Source organism: Ichthyophthirius multifiliis (genome assembly GCF_000220395.1).
Source record: "Ichthyophthirius multifiliis unplaced genomic scaffold scaff_1120509251051, whole genome shotgun sequence".
NCBI lineage: Eukaryota > Ciliophora > Oligohymenophorea > Hymenostomatida > Ichthyophthirius > Ichthyophthirius multifiliis.
Genome location: NW_004086250.1, coordinates 3267 through 18129, shown reverse-complemented (window position 1 = coordinate 18129; position 14863 = coordinate 3267). Strand labels below are relative to the sequence as shown.

Here is a 14863-nt window from a genome sequence, read left to right as displayed (position 1 = left end):
ATTTTTATTTTTTCATATTTTAAATTTTTGTTTTTTTAATTTTTTAATTTTTACTAAAATAACTAATCAAAAGAAATTTTATATAAAAAAAATACTTTCTTAAAAAATTTAATTAAACAATTTATATGTTAATTAAAAATAAATAAAAATTTATTTATAATTTATAAATATAAATTAATATTTTTTTTCAATTTTAAAAAATAATATTTAGATTAAGCATTGAAAACAACAACTATTATCTATAAAAAAAGGATATAAATTTAAAAATAAAATAAAAAAATTATTATATGATTTAATTAATATTTTAGCATTAACAAATTAATTTAACAAAAATAGTATATTTCACATATTCAAATAATTTTATGTATGTATTTTTGAATTCGGCAAAATTTATATTAATTATAATCTTAAAATTTTTATTAATAATATTTTTAATCAGATAGATTAATAAAAAAAATATAAATTTGTTTATTAGTTTTTTTTTTATTACTTTTGTAATTTTTTTTTTAAAAAAAAAACTTAATTAAAGAAAAAAAAAGGCAACAATCAATCTTTTCTTGTATTTTTATGTAATCGAGTTTCTAAAAAATAATAAAAAAATGTATAATTAAAATAAAATATTCATTTTTAAAAATATCATTCAATTCAATATAATATAATATAATATAATATAATATAATATAAAAAATATAAAATATAATATAATATATTATAATATAATATAAACTATACTAATTATTGTTTGAACTTTTTTTATTATTCAAATTATAATAATAGCAAAGCCCCTTATAAATAAATATAATATTTTTCTTCATTAAAATCATGAAAAATGTCATTTAAAGATTTTATAATAATATATTTATTAAAAAATTTAAATTTTGATTACCCATAGTAAGTCTACTTTTTCCTTATCTTTGTAAATATTGAATATTTATGGAAATTAATACAAACATATTTTTAAATCAATTTTTTATGCATTATATTTATAAAATATTTGAAATTAATTTATTCATTATTCTTATTTATAAAATAAATATCAATATAATTATTAATAAATATTATATAAAATACAATTAATTTATAAAAAAAATAATAATATATTTATTATTTTAATAATACATAATATATAATTATATTAAATCTATAAATTTACTTATTTTATAAATAATAGAATTTATATTAAAATTTTAAAAAAATAATATTATTTTTGTTATCAATTTAAAAAAATAAATAATTTAAAATACATATTTCAAAAAAATTATAAAAATGGAAGATTTATACGATATTACGGTTATAGGTTTAGGCGGACATGGTTCATCTACCTTTTTTCATGTAGCCAAAAATCAATACAAAGTTTTAGGAATTGAATAATATAAAATAGCTCATAATTTGGGGAGTTCCCATGGAGATACAAGAATAACCCGAAAACTGACATTTGAAGATCCTGTATATTACGATTTGGTAGAATCTAGTTTCTAAGTTTTCGAGGAGTTAAGTAAATTGAGCAAGAAATAGATTTTTAAAAAAACTGGAGGACTTTTTATGGGAACTAAAGACTCTAATTTAGTCAATTAATGCTTAATGATTAATTAAGTAAAAGGAGTGCCTATTTAGATATTGTGTAAAGACTAGATTACGGCCAATTTTCCACATTTTGAGTTTGAAAATGAAGATATTATTGGTGTTTTTGATGAAAATGCGGGTGTTTTGTTCGCGGAAAATTGTATTTAGGCCTTTATTGAGGAAGGATTGAAAATAAATAAAGACGCTAGAATCGTTGAGAACTGTAAGTATCTAAAACATTAAAAAAATGAAGAAGATATATTTGAAATAGTGACAGATATTGGAAAAATAAAAAGCAAAAAAATCGTCTTTGCATGTGGTATGTGGAACGTGAATATTATAAAAGGTGTACCTTTCGAAATTCGAAAAATTTAACTTTTTTGGTTCAATGTCCCCCCTTAAATAGACTTAGGAATGTAAAAATGTCCTATTTTTATGTATGAAGTAAGCAAAAATCCTATGTACTATGTTTATGGATTCCCTAATGTTTAAAATTAAGGAATCAAACTGGGTTTTTCACCTAATTAACATTGCAAAATTATCGAAAATCCAAACTTTCCGACTCGTTCAGTTGATACCTTTGAAAAAGTAAGAATGAAACATATACTTTAGGAATTTTTTCCTTGCATCTCTAAAGAAAATGTAATTGATGAGAAAGAATGCTTTGTAACACTTACACCTGATGAAAATTTCGTTATTGATTTTGATTAAGAGGATAAAAATATTATTTATATCAGTCCATGTAGTGGACATGGATTTAAATATACCGGAGGCGTGGGGAAATTAGTTTCAGAAATGGTGGAAAATTAAAAAGTTTATTATGATTTGTTTAGAATTAAAAGGTTTGAAGGGAGTTAGTATAAAGGGAAAAGATGGGGGGACAGCTTTATTAAATTTGACGAAGGTTTTGATTAAAAAAATAGGTTTAGAAAGTATTTTAATAATAATAACAACAATAGACCTAGTTTGTGAGAAAATTTTTTAATTATATTTATTAAATTAAATTTTTTATTAATTTAAATTTTCTTGTTATGTATTTTTTTTTTATAAAGAGAATTTTTTTTTTATAATTTTTTTTTGATGACTCTTTATTTTTAAAAAAAGATATTATTTTATCTTATTTTCATTTGCTGTCTCCCTATTTTTTTATTAAAATAAGTTTTATTAATATATATTTATGGTTTAATTATAATTTAATACTTTGCATTTAAATCCATCAACGATATTTGTTATTTCTTAAATATAAATATTAATAAAATAATTTTTATTAAATATTTTTTGTTTTTTTTTTTTTTACATTTAATACTTACAAGTGTTCCGTCTTTAAATACTTTATGAGTATATTGAATCGATAAATTTTTTTAAGCTCTTAAAGGTAATCCACTTTAAATTTTTAAAAATATTAATTAATTTTCACTTAATTTATATAATTTTACGATGCAATTCCTTCAGTTGAATGAAGGAAGTTTCTAATAATAGGAATTCCTGCTTTTTTGAATGCAAATTCAATACACATTTTATTTTTGTTATTTTTAATTTATTTAATAAATAATTATATTTATAATTAAAAATGTATATTTTATTTTTTCCTTTATTAAAAAAATTATCAAGTTATTTTTGAAAAAAAAAAAAATTATATAAAGTACAAATTTTTATATATTTAATTGAATTTTTATGTAAATTTGAAAAAGATATTTTTAATAAAGTTAAAAAAAAAAAACAAATATATTTATTTATACAATATATGTACTAAAAAAAATTATTTAAATAATAAATAAAAAAAAAATCAAAAACACCAAATATTTTTTTCTTTTTTATATAAAAATAAGTTAAAAATAAATCATAAAATTCTTTTCGAATTAGTTAAAAAAGCATAAAGTTTAGAATTCTCCAAATCAAAAATTTTTGAATCATATTTATTAATAATTTTAAGAGCCCTTATTTTCTAATCATCATTTATTTTATAGAATCCCTATACATAAGCGCTTTCTAAAACTCCATATAATTTTTTCAAAACATTCATAGAAAATTACATTTTTTAAGTTTTTACCCTTAATAATTAAATAGCAACAGGTTAAAAGTTCTTAACTAAATAAGAATCAATATTTTTTTCCAAATAAAGATTAACAAAATCAAAATATTCTTCATTTAAAAGCTTAAAATTCCTCAAAGCTTCCCCTAAAAATGCCAAATCATTAACATTTTAAAATTTTTCTTTATTTTTCATCCAAAATTACATACAAAAATCCCTACTTTGGCCCTAAATATGTCCCAAAGATCCCAAGCAATAAAAATAAACCACAAAAAGTGAAATTTAATCTTAGAATTTTTTAATCCATTCTTATTCTATTGAATTTAAAAGATCTGAACTTAAAACATCGTTTCCGAATTTTTCATTTTTCAAATTTTAAACACGCATTTTTTATAAACCACTAATTAAATTAGTCAATGTTTCCACAGAAAGTTCTTGTATGTTTTTTTGGTTTTCTTTTATGTATTTTAATGTCCACATTTGTTGTTTAAAAGGAACAATTTTTAAATTGTTGGACATAAATAAGAACTTTTAATTAGTGTTTTTAATTAGGTCATATTTTTATACTAAATGGGAAGCTGCTATATCTCCTAATTACTTTATTCCTTGGTGATTCTGGAATTTTTCGGCGTATTTTAGGACATTGTTGAATAAAAAGACTAAATTACTTTACTGTTTCTCATTTTTTTTGTCGTTTATGATTCCTTCTTGCGAATATTCTGCCTTAGTAAATAGTCTACAGGCATTATTAAGAAGCTTTTTCCAAATTAATTCATCTGATTGTATATATTTAGTTGCCAAAGAGACTAGCATTCCATATGATGCTTAATTAAATTCAAGAATTTGTTCATTAATTAATTTCCTCAAAGAAAGTTCCATTAAATCAATTGTTTCATTATTTTTGTTTTCCATTTTTTCTAATTCATATAAATTAATGAGAATTTTTATAGGATGACTTTAATATAAAAAAGAGTCCTAAAGTTCCAATAATATAGTTTCGGGTATTTAATGATCTTAAAACATGTGTTATTTCATTAAAGTTTATTCCACTTATTTTTTTTGTTTTCTGTTTAAAATTTGTTTTTGTTTTCTTGTTATAAATAAATCAGCTTAATAATTTTATGATATGGGAATATTTTCTTCAGTGTAAGGAAGAATATCTTATTTAGGCTTATGGGATACTTTCATACCTTTAAATGTGAAACGAGGGTCACGTAAAACAGTTGGAGTTGTTTATTTTCGGTAATATGCAAAATTATATCTTAATTGGGTTGTAAAGGTTTTTAACATTTTTTTTTGTATATATATTTTTTTTTAAAAAAAAAGAAGATATTTTAGGTTTTACTTTTTTTTAACTTTTTTATTTTTATTAAATTATTTGTAATTATTTATTTATTTTTAATCAATTTTTTTAAATAAACATGAAAATAAAATTTTTTATTATAAATATTTTATAATTTTTTTTAATATAAATTAAATGTTATTATTTACTTATTTTAAATATATGTTATTTATAAATTTATTTTCCATTCAAGTATAATAATTATAATAAAATTATTATTATTTATATTTTATAAATTAAATACAAAACTTTATATTTGACTAATAACTATATTTATAATAATTAAACTAAAAAATAAAATTAAAAACTAATAATAAACAGTAATTAAAAGACTTAATTAAATTATTATATTATAAAAAAAAAAATTTAAATAGTAAATTAAAAAAACATAGTCAGATATATATATGGGAAGCTGTCAAAGCGAAGAAATCCAAAATGAAAACATTTATTTAATAAGGAAATTAAATATATAAGATGAACAAAATCAATTATCAATAAGATCACAAAAAATAAAACAGTAGAAAGAAATAAATAAACTCAGATTAAGTATAAAATATTTATCAAGAAGATTCATAAATATATTATTTTAATACAAAAAATAGTCCAAAAAAGCCTTAAACGAATCCCAAAATAAATTATCTAGAGCAAGAAGCCACAAAATTATAGTATTATAATGAATTCTAACAAACTTAATAATAATAAATTGTTACTATATAAAATCGAATACCGAAACTTCCTTAATATATATACGGAATAGATCCTCCAGATGAAAAATTTAAATTTAAAGAATTTCCAAAGGCTTAAATACTTATAAATGGTTCAACATACATAGGAAAATGGTATGGAAATAAAATGCATAGAAAGGGTGTTTTAACATGGCCAGATAGTTCTAAATACGAAGGTTTTTTTGTAGAAGGAAAAAGACAAGGTAGGAGTAGATTTACTTCAGCAGAAGAGGATATTTATGAAGGGGAATGGGATGATAATAAGCAACATAGAAAAGGGACTATACATAGGTTTCTGTTTATAAAGGAGACTGGAAAAATTATTTAAAATAAGGAATTAGAGAAGAGGAGTGGATAGACGAGAGTAGATATAAAGGAGATTATAAACAAGTAAAAAAAATGGAATAGGGACTTTTATATGGTTTGAAGGAAAAAATTATGAAGGATAATTTGAAGTCGGAATGATTACCGAATATGGAAAAATGATTTATTGTAATGGAAAGATTTATGAAGGAAATTTTTAGAAAGGGAAATTTCATGGAAAAGGATGTTTTATTTGGCTAGATGAAAAAAAATTATATAGGTGAATATTCTGAAGATAAAAAAGGGAAAATGATAGTTATTGTAGGAGGATGAAAGAAGTATGACGGAATATGGTTTAATAGAGTTTAACATAGGAAAGGATAATTATATGACTAAAATAAAAATATTAAAAAGGAGAATGATAGAATAAAAAAATAATGAAGTCAATTAATAAAAATAAAATAAATAATAATAAGTATCTAAATAAAAAAAAAAATAATAATAAATATATAAATTTAAAAATAATAAAAATATTAATAAGAATATGATAAAAAATTAATGATAAATATAAATATAAAAATAATAATAATAGTAAATTTTATTTATAAAACTATTATTTATAAAAATTATAAATTTTGGAATAATTTTATTAATAAATATTAAATTGATAATTATAATGTCATCAATTAAATAATAAAATTCAATAAAAAAAAAATTAATCTAATATTACTATAAATTAAAAACTTTATTAATTATATATTATAAAAATCCTTTTAATTAATTATTTTATAAAAAATAAATAAAAAATAAAAAAAAAAATTATTAAAAACAATTTTTTTAAAAAAAAATAATAGATTATATATTAATTTATAATAGAAAATAAATAAAAAATATCTAATATTTTTTTAAAAAAGATTCTTTTTAAAAAAAAAATAGTTAAATTAAAAATATAAATATAATATATTTTATTTATATAATTTTTTATATATTTATTTAAGAAATAAATATATATTTTTATATATTATAAATATTTATCAATATATAAAAATAAATATAAATAAATATTAAAAATATTATATTTTTTCTTAAAAAAATAATATTTAAATAAAAAATATTTAATATATTTTATTTATATAATTTTTTATATATTTATTTAAAAAATAATTATATATTTTTATATATTATAAATATTTATTAATATATAAAAATTAAAATATATAAATATTAAAAATATTATATTTTTTCTTAAAAAAATAAAATATTTATTTAAATATTATAAATATATAAAAAATATAAAAAAAATTATAAAAAAAAAGGACGTTCTTATTTATATAAAAATACATTTATAAAATATTTAATTTATAAATTATATATATATATATAATTTAATTTAATTTAATTTAATTTAATTTAATAATATTATATATTTTAAAAAAATAATAATAATCATTTAAATGTATTTGGACTTCCTGCATCAGTTTAATTTTTAGAAAAAGCTGGATAAAAATTTAGAAATTTATTTCTAATATGTATTATTTATTAATTTTTTATTTTTTTTTTTTGATTAATTATTGTTATATCATTATTATTTTTCTATAAATCACTTATTTCTTATTACTATGTAAAAAAAATATTCTTAGATTATCTTGCTGATGATTTATTATATTCATTTTCTTATATAATTTGAATTTTATTTTTAGTTTCTATAACATTTTATTCTTAATTGTTTATTTTTTATTAAATATTTTCAGGTAATATAAAATTTAATTTTATTTTACATGGGCTATTTATTTTATCGAAATATACATTTTGTGAATTAATTTACATGTTACTTGCTGCAAAATTCTTTTTTTCTGATTATTTGCAAGTATAGATTTTTTTTTTGTTATTTTATTGTATATATCCTATTACAGTTTTAATTTTTACATAAATTAACTTTTAAAAATCATATAAAAAAATAATATATTCAATCAAAAAAAGTATGTAGAAAAATGAAATTATTGCCCATCCGTAATTTATTCTTATATTTTCATCTAAATAATCAATTTCAATCAAAAAATAATTTAAAAAAGTTCCAATAAAAAGGAATATATTTTATATAATATTTTATATATTATATCTTTTTTGATAATAAGGCTTTTTTTTTATTATTAAAAATATCATTAATATATGATTTAAAGATAAAAAGCTTATTATTACGAAAGGAAATTCGTAAAAAGCTACTATAAGGAATGCAAAAAGGAATTTTCTAAAATATAAAACTAAATTAAAGTATTTAAATTTTAAATTTTCTTCATATAAAAACTTTAATTTTTCTTAGAATTTTTATTTGAATATTAAAAAAGTGAATATCAATGGTATTAAAACTATTATATAACCAAAAATAACTAATATATAATTTAATATTTCTAAACCATGTTAATTATATTCAAGTGAATTTAATTATAAAAATGAAGAAAAAGTTAAATTTAAATAAGAAATCCATAAAAATTAAAAATATATTTCCCTTCTTAATTTTAATTTTATATTTTAAATTATATCGTGAGTATTTGTACCAATTTTTAAAAGTTTTAAATATAATTCAAGAAATTAATCAAATACAAAAATTATTACAAAAAATAAAAAATTAGAACCTTTATTAATTAATAAATATAAAATATTTTTAAATGAAATACCAATATTTGCAATAAAAAATCCGTTTATTTTATTTTATTTGAATTTATCCTTTGTTTAATGTTAAATCAAATAGTAATCTTAAAAAACATTGAAAAATGGTATTTTAAAAATATTATAACCATCATAAAATACATCTAAATTATAGGGATTACTATAAAAAGAAAAATAATTTAATAAATATATTTATAAAAAAATTTAATAAAAAAAAATATAAAGAAAAAAATTATATAAATAAATACTTTATATTGATTAATTTCATCATGAAAGTGATTTAAAGCATATCAATTAAAGATTAATAAATTTAAAATTTTCCAAAAATCAATATAAAAATGATAAAAATTAAAAATATTATAGATAAAACTTAAATTGAATTCTTTACATTATTCAAATTTTATTTAATATTTTCATCTACCTAGAAATAAAATATTAAGCTTATTTTTTTTTATTCTTAAGTCATATTTTTTATTATGTTTTTACTAAAAAAAACAACTAAATCTAATAATTAATTAGGAGGATTTCTATAAAAATTAAGTTCTAAAGAAATTTAATTTTCATTTATATAATTTTTATTAACTTAAAAATATTTAAATTCTTATATTTACACATATATCTAATCAAAATAAAGCCATAAACCAGGAATAAAGGTATCAAATAAAACATCTACATTATTTTTCTTTTTAGAAAATATTTTAAAATCTATTATTTTTTAAATATCTTATTTTTCACATAAATTCTAAGTACACAGCTTACACATACTCTAATTATAATAAGTATTTATCGGACACACATCCACACATTAAAAATCGTAAGTCAATATTTTGCCTTTTTCGCAAAAATTACATATTTCCCCTTAAAGTTTATACCCATTTTCAATATCACAAATCTCAACACATTCATTTACTTACAAAAAAAGCCCTTATTTACATTTATTGCATTATTTTTCACTACTTCCTGTGCATTAAAAGCATTTTTAATGACATTAAGTACAAATTCCATTTAAAGGAAATTAAGAATCTGGGCAATTTTTTTTACATGTAAGATCTTGATTTTGAAAAAAGTCAGTTGAACATTATTAAACACATGCATTTTCTTAGTAAAAATATAGAGGATAACATTTAGTGCATTCTTTTTAAGAACTTCCTGTGCATTCTTAGCAGGTAGGATGACATTTTTCACATATTCCATTTAATTTAAAATATTTATTTGGGCATGTGTTTCTACATACATTATCTGGGTTTAAAAACATGCTTGGGGAGCATTTTTCTACACAAATATTTTCTTCAAAATAACACACTGAGCAGTCATTTGAAGAACTTCCTGTGCATTTTTAGCAGGTAGGATGACATTTTTCACATATTCCATTTAATTTAAAATATTTATTTGGGCATGTGTTTCTACATACATTATCTGTGTTTAAAAACATGTTTGGTGAGCATTTTTCTACACAAATATTTTCTTCAAAATAACACACTGAGCAGTCATTTGAAGAACTTCCTGTGCATTCTTAGCAGGTAGGATGACATTTTTCACATATTCCATTTAATTTAAAATATTTATTTGGGCATGTGTTTCTACATACATTATCTGGGTTTAAAAACATGTTTGGTGAGCATTTTTCTACACAAGTATTTTCTTCAAAATAACACTCAGCAAAATTACATGCTGTGCATTCATTTGGAGAACTTCCTGTACATTCTTGGCATATCGGGTGACAGCTTATGCATTATTACCCTTATTTAAAATATGATTGAGGGCAGAAATTCCTACAAACATTATCTGGACCTTAAAAGGTTCCTATAGGACATTAAGTTATGCATTTATTGTCTTGAACTGCCTCTGAACAAACTATAGAGCAATCTATTCCACCATACCCTGAAATACAAATACAAAAACCATTTATACATATTCCATTATATGAACAATAATCGTTTTAACACTACTTTGTGTTGTTACAATATTCAGATAAATCATTAGGACAAGTTAAATATCCTCCACGAATATCATTTTGTATAATTTGTATTTATTATCCCTTATTATTTTAATTGCATAGTATTTCTAAATTTAACTAAGTTATTGTTATTATTATTTGGTCTCCTTCATCATTACATTTATATTTATGGCATCTATTTAAATAGCTTAAATAACTTGAAGAATATAATACTTATGAAGACGTACTTTAAAAGCATCGACTATCAAACCCAAAATATTCATATCTTTTATCACTTCCTGAACTTTTATTTGATTCTATTGTACAAGTCCAAGTAGAATAACCAGTCACAGAGTAACATTAAGTATCAAACATTGAAGATATATTGGAGACTCCTAAAGCTGTTTTGTCAAATGTGCATGTATATTTTAAATCTGGAATCGAGAATTCAGGGTATAAAGGAGGATTTTAACAATTAGAAGTTAAAAAATTGCAACCTTTATTTCTTCCCCAAGCTGTTATTCCAGCAAAGTTTTAGTCTATTAATGGATAAAATCCAGTGTCCCTTAATAAGGATACTGTAAACATTGTTATTGTTCGTAAATTACCAAAACCAGATCCACACATTATTTCATTTGCAATTATTGTTTTTTCCCAATGTGAACCGTTAGATGCTGAATTCATTCCCTATAAATTTATATATATATTTATATATTTATTAAAATTTATATATATATAATATATATATATATATATATACATTATTTTCTAAAAGCATTCCTTCTGCTGTAGGACAATTATAGTGTTTTCTTGTAATTCTTAATACTTATTTAGAATATAAAACAATGCTATCAATTCCTCTTACTTTTACAGTTTTTATAATTTTATTAGTATCTTTTTCATATGAATTTCCTGTATCAGGATCGATCCAATATCTTATATATCCTTCTGCAAATCCTAAAGCATGAATAAATTCATGTAAAATAGTTTATAAGTTAGATCTAAATACCTATGCATCCCCTTAAAAATTAATAAAAGCTAGATTATACTTGATTCTTGCAAAAGTAGGTCTTTTTTCTATTTTGCTAAAAAAACAAGAACCGGCACTTGCAATTATATTTACATTTGAATCATTAAAATAAGTAGAATAAAAATGAAAATCGGAATTAGGAATTCCTATTGTTCGATCTTGATCAGGTATCACAGCTTTGTTACAGTCTGCAATTGAACTACGCAATATATTATTACCGATTATAGGATATACTTTGATTAATTTTGAAAAATACATAAAAGCTACAGATATAAGTTTTTTTAAATATAATTTTTATTAATTTGATAATACGCTATCGGGCATATCGCTAAACATATAGTCTATAGTCATCCTTATTGGCTAAGGTTCTTATGGAGATAATGTTCTATAAAAATTATCTTTTTGGTCTTTTTGTTTTTTGTAATCTTCAAATAATTATTAGTAAAATGGACCTTCAATAAGATTATGTTGACATTCATCAAGGATTTTTTTTGAAAAAGATAAAATATAGATAATAAAAAGAATTTGAATAAAAGTAAACATAATTTATTTTATTAAATAATAATTATTTAAGTAATTTATATTTATAAAAAAGAGTGAAAAAAAAAATATTACAAATTTAAATAAAATAAAAAAAATAAAAAAAAATAGGAATATTATAATATTATTTTTATTATTATTATTATTATTATTAATAATAATATCAATGATATGATATAATAATAATTTATATTTTTATTTTATTAAACATTTTATAATACTTTAAAGATATTTTATTAAATAAGTATAATTTTTTAATTATGTTTTTTATTAATTTAATTTTTATTTTTTATTAAATGTTATTAAATTTTTTAAATATATATATATTATATTTTTTTAATAATTAATTTTATAAAATAAATAAATTTTTTTTTAATTTATTATAATTTTCTTTATATTTTTTTTTTTAAATCTAATAAAAATAAAATAATTATTTTAATATGTTTTCATCATTAAATATTCAATGTTTAAAAATTAAATATGTATTATTTTTTTAATTTTTTTTACTTAATTTTTAAAATTTTAATTTATTTTATTATATTAAACAAAAATTATATTTTAGTTTTCATTAAATTAATAATTTTAATTTTATATATGATGATTATTATATGTTCAATATATAGTTAAAAGAATTTATATTAATGTAATATTATAATAATTACATTATCAGAAATAAAAATATATTTTTAAATAGATTAAAAATTCATATAAAAAATATTTTTATGAAAATTTTTATAGTATTAAATGTTTTTATTTATTTTCTTATATTAAAAATGATATTTATTTAGTTAATATAAAAAAACTCTTTTAAATAAAATATATGAAAATTCAATTATAAAAAATTTAAATTTACAAATAAATGACGAAACAATTAGTTTTTAATTTGGAAGTAATTTCCAATTTTGCAAAATATAATAAACTTTTCTATATAATTAATATGTTTGCATTGAATGTGTAAATATATAAAATGATTAAAAAAATATTGAATCATTTTTTTTCTTTTGTAAAGGATAATAATAATAAATTGTAAAAATATAATCCTTATTAAGTTTAATAAATATATCTAGATTTTTTTTCAAAAAATACAATTTTTCAGAAAATAAAAGAATATTTTAACCTTAAAATTATATTGATCATTTATAGCTGACTCATATTTATGCTTGTAATGGATAATTTAATAATAATAATATGAAAACGATGTTTGATTTTTATAAAAGTAACTATAATAGTCTAATAGTTTTATGACTTTTTTAACCTTCTATAAAATGATATTTTAACAAGATAAATAGTTATTAAACTTATTAATAAATGAAACAAAAATTACACCTAAATATTTTTTATTTGGAATAAAAAGAATTACAAAATTCTGTTGGTGTTAGTTAATAAAGATATAATTTATTTTATTTTTAAATAAAATATATATAAATAAATTATATTATAAAAAATATATTTAAAATATAATATTATTAAAAAAAAATATTTATTTATATGTACATACATGTAATATAAAGTGAATTAATATATAAAATAAATTTATTTAATTAAAAAACAACTTAATTCTAATTTAAAAAAAATATAATAAATAATACTTCTTAATTTTTGAATTTCTCAAATTTAATTTTAATAATTTTAAGATTATCAGAAAATGAAAAAGTGAAAATAAATAAATTATAAATGTAAATAAATAAAAATGATAAGTAAAAGTTTATTCATTTTTAGCATACTAATATTTTTCAAGTTTATGGTTTTTTTTACTTTTAAATTTTTTTAATTTTAATTTTTTTTTTTATAATATATTTTTATCATATATCATTATCTTAATTAGTTTACATATTCTCATGACAAATCATTTACATGAATTCTTAATAATTTAACCTTCCGTTATTATCTTTATCATAATATTAAATAATTTCTTCTAATTCCTATTCTTCTATATCCTCACCCAAATTACTTAAAAAAGCCATTATATCATATTTATTCAGTCCATCAAAATGATTATTTAGCAAATGAAACATATAGGAATAATGTAAATATTAATCATCTTTACTTTCATATTATTATTTTAAATTTTATTAAAAGTCCTCTTATTTAATATTAATATCTTCTATTGATTATAAAATTTATTCCTTTATATTACAACTAAAATTCTCATTAATAATTTCTTCATTAATGTTTTGTAAAGATTTTGGTATATTAAAAAATTATTGTGTAATTTAAATATTTTATTCTGATTATGTACAATTGCTAAAATTCGATTAATGCGATTTGGAACTATTTTAATGTTTTAATGTTGATAATGTATTCAATTCATTGAGACTGTTTAAGCTATCTATATTTATTTTTGTAATAAAGGCTTTTATATCTTAAACACAAATTTATCCGTCTTTATCTTTATCTAAAACACTAAATAACTTTTGGCAGTTATCTTCGGTTTGGCTTTGATGTTTTGATATTTCAAAATGCATTATTATTTATATATATAATATTTAGGATTATTATATTTTTCAATTTATAACTTATAAAAAAAGCGTTTATTCATCGATAATATTTTATGAAATTTTACTATTATGATTATATTATAAATATAAAAGTAATTATTTTTATTTAATATTCTTTAATACAATCTATAATTTTCATAAAAAATAAGTTTAATAATTTAAGAAAACATTTTTTTTTATTAAATTATAAAAATGCATTAATTATATCTACTACTTATTATTGTAAT

General features: G+C 18.0%; 5 protein-coding genes across 5 annotated transcripts, besides 29 other annotated features; 2 read left to right on the top strand and 3 right to left on the bottom strand. All coding sequences in view use genetic code 6, as the record gives it.

Annotated features, from left to right (window-relative positions):
* Nucleotides 1–52: part of a microsatellite that runs on past the window's edge.
* Nucleotides 1–52: part of a microsatellite that runs on past the window's edge.
* Nucleotides 53–647: 595 nt separating this feature from the next.
* Nucleotides 648–725: a microsatellite.
* Nucleotides 726–1266: 541 nt separating this feature from the next.
* On the top strand, nt 1267–2535 carry IMG5_134960 (sarcosine oxidase, putative; the record flags this gene model as incomplete). Its single annotated transcript, XM_004031861.1, has 1 exon — nt 1267–2535. The coding sequence occupies one exon, from the start codon at nt 1267–1269 to the stop codon at nt 2533–2535; it is 1269 nt and encodes a 422-aa protein (XP_004031909.1).
* Nucleotides 2536–2553: 18 nt separating this feature from the next.
* Nucleotides 2554–2588: a microsatellite.
* Nucleotides 2589–2686: 98 nt separating this feature from the next.
* Nucleotides 2687–4507, bottom strand: IMG5_134950 (hypothetical protein; the record flags this gene model as incomplete). The annotated part of the gene is made up of 4 exons (XM_004031860.1): nt 2687–2701; nt 2764–2798; nt 2861–2946; nt 3801–4507. 4 exons carry the CDS (start codon nt 4505–4507, stop codon nt 2687–2689), a joined length of 843 nt encoding a protein of 280 aa, XP_004031908.1.
* A 1103-nt stretch (nt 4508–5610) lies between these two features.
* IMG5_134940 (hypothetical protein) lies at nt 5611–6249 on the top strand (the record flags this gene model as incomplete). The annotated part of the gene is made up of 1 exon (XM_004031859.1): nt 5611–6249. The coding sequence occupies one exon, from the start codon at nt 5611–5613 to the stop codon at nt 6247–6249; it is 639 nt and encodes a 212-aa protein (XP_004031907.1).
* Nucleotides 6250–6393: 144 nt separating this feature from the next.
* Nucleotides 6394–6556: a microsatellite.
* Nucleotides 6414–6554: a microsatellite.
* Nucleotides 6557–6753: 197 nt separating the features above from the next.
* Nucleotides 6754–6783: a microsatellite.
* A 103-nt stretch (nt 6784–6886) lies between these two features.
* Nucleotides 6887–7222: a microsatellite.
* Nucleotides 6924–6961: a microsatellite.
* Nucleotides 6947–7139: a microsatellite.
* Nucleotides 7051–7084: a microsatellite.
* Nucleotides 7062–7143: a microsatellite.
* Nucleotides 7078–7121: a microsatellite.
* Nucleotides 7134–7191: a microsatellite.
* Nucleotides 7148–7199: a microsatellite.
* A 23-nt stretch (nt 7223–7245) lies between the features above and the next one.
* Nucleotides 7246–7279: a microsatellite.
* Nucleotides 7280–7346: 67 nt separating this feature from the next.
* Nucleotides 7347–7380: a microsatellite.
* Nucleotides 7381–8762: 1382 nt separating this feature from the next.
* On the bottom strand, nt 8763–11949 carry IMG5_134930 (leishmanolysin family protein, putative; the record flags this gene model as incomplete). The annotated part of the gene is made up of 4 exons (XM_004031858.1): nt 8763–8792; nt 10221–10670; nt 10803–11255; nt 11329–11949. The coding sequence occupies 4 exons, from the start codon at nt 11947–11949 to the stop codon at nt 8763–8765; spliced, it is 1554 nt and encodes a 517-aa protein (XP_004031906.1).
* Nucleotides 8803–8848: a microsatellite.
* Nucleotides 8829–8869: a microsatellite.
* Nucleotides 9068–9110: a microsatellite.
* Nucleotides 9773–10287: a microsatellite.
* Nucleotides 11265–11327: a microsatellite.
* Nucleotides 11950–12260: 311 nt separating the features above from the next.
* Nucleotides 12261–12292: a microsatellite.
* A 362-nt stretch (nt 12293–12654) lies between these two features.
* Nucleotides 12655–12715: a microsatellite.
* Nucleotides 12716–13545: 830 nt separating this feature from the next.
* Nucleotides 13546–13593: a microsatellite.
* Nucleotides 13546–13622: a microsatellite.
* Nucleotides 13551–13621: a microsatellite.
* Nucleotides 13578–13620: a microsatellite.
* Nucleotides 13623–13883: 261 nt separating the features above from the next.
* Nucleotides 13884–13923: a microsatellite.
* A 16-nt stretch (nt 13924–13939) lies between these two features.
* IMG5_134920 (hypothetical protein) lies at nt 13940–14353 on the bottom strand (the record flags this gene model as incomplete). Its single annotated transcript, XM_004031857.1, has 1 exon — nt 13940–14353. A coding segment is annotated over one exon (411 nt), but the record flags the coding sequence as incomplete, so codon positions are not given.
* Nucleotides 14354–14863: the final 510 nt, after the last annotated feature.